The sequence below is a fragment of the Plasmopara halstedii genome, assembly GCF_900000015.1.
Source record: "Plasmopara halstedii genome assembly, contig: Scaffold_54, whole genome shotgun sequence".
NCBI classification, from domain to species: domain Eukaryota; phylum Oomycota; class Peronosporomycetes; order Peronosporales; family Peronosporaceae; genus Plasmopara; species Plasmopara halstedii.
In genome coordinates this window covers 410,239-415,050 of record NW_020186975.1, presented here as the reverse complement: position 1 = coordinate 415,050, position 4,812 = coordinate 410,239, and the positions used below count along the sequence as shown (strand labels likewise).

The 4,812-nt window shown below is 41.0% G+C and overlaps 3 protein-coding genes across 3 annotated transcripts; 1 reads left to right on the top strand and 2 right to left on the bottom strand.

Annotated features, from left to right (window-relative positions):
• Positions 1-450: 450 nt before the first annotated feature.
• On the bottom strand, positions 451-926 carry PHALS_11439 (uncharacterized protein; the record flags this gene model as incomplete). The annotated part of the gene is made up of 4 exons (XM_024725593.1): positions 451-588; positions 667-753; positions 807-839; positions 915-926. The coding sequence occupies 4 exons, from the start codon at positions 924-926 to the stop codon at positions 451-453; spliced, it is 270 nt and encodes an 89-aa protein (XP_024571934.1).
• A 424-nt stretch (positions 927-1,350) lies between these two features.
• PHALS_11438 (uncharacterized protein) lies at positions 1,351-2,120 on the bottom strand (the record flags this gene model as incomplete). The annotated part of the gene is made up of 2 exons (XM_024725582.1): positions 1,351-1,684; positions 1,774-2,120. 2 exons carry the CDS (start codon positions 2,118-2,120, stop codon positions 1,351-1,353), a joined length of 681 nt encoding a protein of 226 aa, XP_024571933.1.
• A 378-nt stretch (positions 2,121-2,498) lies between these two features.
• Positions 2,499-2,782, top strand: PHALS_14505 (uncharacterized protein; the record flags this gene model as incomplete). The annotated part of the gene is made up of 2 exons (XM_024725569.1): positions 2,499-2,537; positions 2,606-2,782. The coding sequence occupies 2 exons, from the start codon at positions 2,499-2,501 to the stop codon at positions 2,780-2,782; spliced, it is 216 nt and encodes a 71-aa protein (XP_024571932.1).
• Between the last annotated feature and the right edge of the window lie 2,030 nt (positions 2,783-4,812).

Sequence of the window (4,812 nt, the reverse complement as noted above, 5' to 3'; positions counted from 1 at the left end):
ATAACTTGCGTAAATGGTCGACGTCGCATTAATCCTCCACTACCAGAACATTACGCAGAAAATGCAATTTTTAATGCATTATCAACATACACAAATGCTGAGCTATGCAGCCAAGCTGAAGGTACCATTTTTTCCAGAAACTTTGAGAATGCTCGCTCGACGAGTACGTGAATCAATTCGTCAATTGGACGATGCTTATTTATGTGATGCTATCATGTTTTTGGCTGAGAAAGAAAATATTAGTGCTGTTCAAATCGGATTCAATTTTGCTTCTGAATACGACCTCCTATTTACGTCCTGGCTTCGATTGGGCATGTACACTTCTAGCTTCGATGGTGTTCATCCGTGGTACGCTTGTGTTCCTCAATTATCAGAATACAAAGGTTTTGTCATGTTGACTAAAGCCCAAAAGGGAGGAAACGTGGGTGAGTGCAATGTGATGGAGAAACGTTAGGTGATGTTTCTTGAGGTGTCATATTTGTACGAGGTAATGATAACGCTGTTCTCATCGTGCAGTTGAGGCTCGTATCGTAGTGAAGTACCGTCTATGTCAGATTCCTTTTCTTCGTCGGCTTCAACTAAACAAGCCTGAGCAAAGTTAGGTGAATCAAACACTGTTGCGCTTCCAACCCGGTCTTCAAATTAAGAAATATGCTAATTGCGCACTTTGTAATGAGTTTTGCTTGTTCCGTAAAGTATAAATTTTGGATTCGCTGATGAGGACGTTAATACTTCATTCGGAATGCTCGAACTCTCAGAAACACTGTCAACGAAGGTCTCACAGTCAAAAAAATTATCTTCTGCACCATTCTCGTGACATTTCGACGATACACTGGGATCTTGAATCGTCATATAAATCCCAAGAATTTATAATTGCTTAATTCAGAGCAACTCTGACAAGAGATGAGACTTACATCTTTCGCCATATGCCAATCGCTGACATTTCTTTTAACCTTGGCGAGACTAAAACAGCTTTGCCCTTCCGAAGATGAAATATTTAGATTTAATTGTTCAGCCGACAGGTCACTCTATTTTCGTGTACAACTGACGGCTGACTTCTTGACAATGTCTTGGCAATCATCACTCAATTGTACTTCGTCAACCAAAACCAGTATACTTTCTAAATGACTAATCTTACCGAATAGAGAATGCCTTAATTCCACTCAAGCAGTCGATCGCTGCGCGTTGAATAACTGCAATTGTGATTCATCACGCGCTTTTAACATATGCGTGAGACGGTCAACCTCTTGACAACAGCACCTTCTCACTTGCTACATTATGTTTGTAATCTATCGATTGTGAATGCGTATTGTAAGCGAATTTCACTATTATCCTTTGTCTGCAGAACAACTATCTCGGCTTGACCTCAGATTCGTGAGATTGGCATTTCACCGTCAACTTACCCATTTGTTTGGCAAAGATGTTCATCTTTTCGGTTGTTTCTTTCGGCAGATTCAGCCAGCGATCACGGTCAGATGTTATTGCATTCACTAGTTCGTGCAACGATAACACTTCTTTATCCAACCTAGAATTGCATGCTTCCACCTCTTCCAGGCAATGACTGATATCACGCAGTTCTTCTCTCTTTGATTCGTCATGTCTCGCAAGCATTGTCATAACTTCATACACATCTTTTCTAAGGTTCATGTGGAGTTCTGCTTGTTGATCAATCTTTTTCCAGTTGCTAAATATGCTTCCGAATACCGCAATTTTGTTGTCGTGTTCTTTACGAGTAGAATTCAGTTTTTATCGTAGCAACCCCTGATTGCGCACTTCTTCCTGTAAGTTTTAATCTGCATGGCCGCTTCTTGCAGCTTCTCACCTCGAAAAGCAAAAAATGAGGGTGCTAAGTCCATTGCATGATTCGTATTCTTTATGCAGCAATTGTGCCATACAAAATAAGAGATAGCTGTTGTCTTTTTTTTCTTCGAGGTGCCTCGAGAATGCAGCAAATTGATGTGCTCCTTTACCACCTGCGCTGTGTATCGATCTACGAAATGTTTATTCTCTCCTTCGCAAGCCACCTCTCGAGTCAAAAGCTGTACGTGGCTTTTGACTTGCTCCATATCCTGCTCCAGAGTAAACGCGTATAGACAGAGGTGCGTTGCCAGCATCTCCATCTCGGTGTAACGTAGCAAAATGTGCAGTACACATCCCAAAAGTCGCTGTGGATCTGATGCTGGTGGAATGCGCGGTAGCTTCAGCTGCTCCACCTCGTGTCATTCGCACGCATATAGATCCGTCGTCGTGCTTTGGTATGATCCGTTTCGGAGAAGTGCACAATCGTTGTATCCCGCTGACTTAGTATGCACAGAACACTAACATGCTTTGGTTAAGAAGAGGATTGCCTTCAATCAAACTCACGTAATCTGACTCGAGATTATCTGATCATTTCATAGATTTCGTCGTGGTATGTTTTTCAGTAAGACAAAACTGATTCGGTTTAGTGAACCAAAACACGCAGTTTCAGTTAGCTCAAGATTCCACTTAGGTAGGTTATGTTTTTATATTGCGAGCAATATTTCTTTGAAAGACAGGTAAGCCCATCATTTTTTTCAAAACCATTGTCTGCAATTTACGTTAATCCAAATGTGCACGATGATAGGAAGGCACCAGCAATGTTCGACGATTTCTTATAAAAATGAATCATCACCATGTTTATATTTTAGTGAGTGTTAAAGCCGATGAACAAAAGGCTTTCCAAATCCAGCATGGAGAGCAGTATATTCACCTGAAAACTTATACCGGTCAGCTCGGCAGAGCTTCGAGAAACAAAACCTAAAAATGCAAGCACTTACAGCATCTAATGACGCTTCACGACGCGAGTGATTATATCATTGAAAGTGTTCCTTATTCATTAGCCATAACGGCCTGAAGTTAGGAATACAAGGAGAAATCACGAAAATGCTGCAACTGGGAAAAAGTGGTCGACTCAAATAAAAGGAAGGTGCAGACATAAACGTAGAAGCCTAATGCTGCTTGCGAATAGTGCGAAACACTTAAGGCCCACCCCAGCGCACGGCAGTTTCCATCACCAGCACGGTCCACAATGGAAGGGCTTCCCTGGTTACGCAAACCAGCCAGTTTACCCGTCTTTCACTGCGTCCAACAGCGAGATCCTACGCGGTCAATGCTCTTGCTCCGTCAATGCGGAATTCAATGACGAACACGGAAAGGCTGGAGTCCCCAAGAGTGAGTCAAAGATCCAAAATTGGATTGTTCGATCGATTTTTGAGACACCATATCGGGGCGGGTTATAATACTGGGCACGATGAATTCACAGCTGGCACACGCACAATCACAGGAGGGACCACACGTTTTGTGTCCAGCCTTTGGGTGGATCAAAAAATTAGAATTTGCTACCTAAAACACCAGGACACTCAATGTGTTGGATTTTTATCCGAGAGGTACAAAAGCTCAAATCAGTGATGAAATATCACAACATCTTAACTCCTTTATTTTGATTAATAGACTCTTTTTGCATGTGAGCGTATAATACATAGAAACAGAATTATATGTAATCCAGCATAATTCTGAGCATACTAAAATTCTTCAAAGGCGAGTCTTGTAAGGGTCCAAGATTTAACTTTTCGAAAAGTAGCCGTTATCCCAAGCTATAAAGTTGCTTTTAAACGAGTGGCGCGATTCTCGAAATTTTGTGATTTACATCAACGTAACCTGATTTATACCAACTGCTGTCATAAATCTATCATTAAACATTAAAGAAACCTGTGATATTTGTGGTGTAATCTTCAACAGTTTTTCCACAACCTTTGTCTCAACTACTCATGCCTCAATCCTTCCACTATTCTCGATCATACAACAATTGGGCTTTGATCGTGCAATACTCATAAAGCCGTAATAAGATGTTGGTGGTCTTCTTTCGCTTGACAACAAATTCTTTGAAAAGGCTTAGTATTGGAGGTGCCACCCTGTTCAGAATTTAAGAGCAGGCCGCCGGTTGGTGATTTTGGGACATTTAGCTCCTATTTTGCGAATTAAGGTATCATGTTTGTGTAAGATTCTGCTAGCATTTCTGGTCGTACAACGGAATTTTTGCCCGTTTTTCGACAAAACGATTCAGCGATGCAGCACGCACCATCCCCTTATATTGGTAAAGAACAGTTTCATGACAGCATTGTTATTACCCCTCCAATATGTCTGGTCATAAATTTTACTCCATCAGATACATTCCCAAATACATTTGCCTGCGCACGAGGCATCAAAATCTTCGCAGTAGGATCATCGACATTTAGCTACATAACTATCACACATAGGTAGATAATGGTTACGATAAATGTAAATCTGTATCACATAGTTAAACCACCACGAACGAAAAATTCTAAGCAACTTTGAGGACTAAAGGATCGCAAACGACAGCAATCAAAATTTGTGCGAAGCTCGAACCTTGATCAAAAATGAGTTTTATTAATCTTAAAAGCTACTTTCAATCAAATTGGCTGTAGCCTGGCGCAAGTAATACTGAGATGAGTGTACATCGACAAGATCGAATTGGAGCGAGATTTTGATACCGCTTTGGCCGGGAACACAACCCGGAAGTGCAAGATCTACAGCGCCTCATGAAGAGCCAATGTTAGATCTTGCTGTCTGGGGCAAAAATGAAGATGTATTGTGTCAGTATGCGGCTGAACATTATGAATAGAACAGCCTCTTGACTACTCGATCAAGAACTTGATATGTAGTCCACTGACTAGCATACTGCTCCTGGTAATTTATGTTTGGTATAATCTAAAATGACTCTCAGAGTTAATTTTTATTATTTTACGAGTCTCTGATGTCTCCAACAGGTAT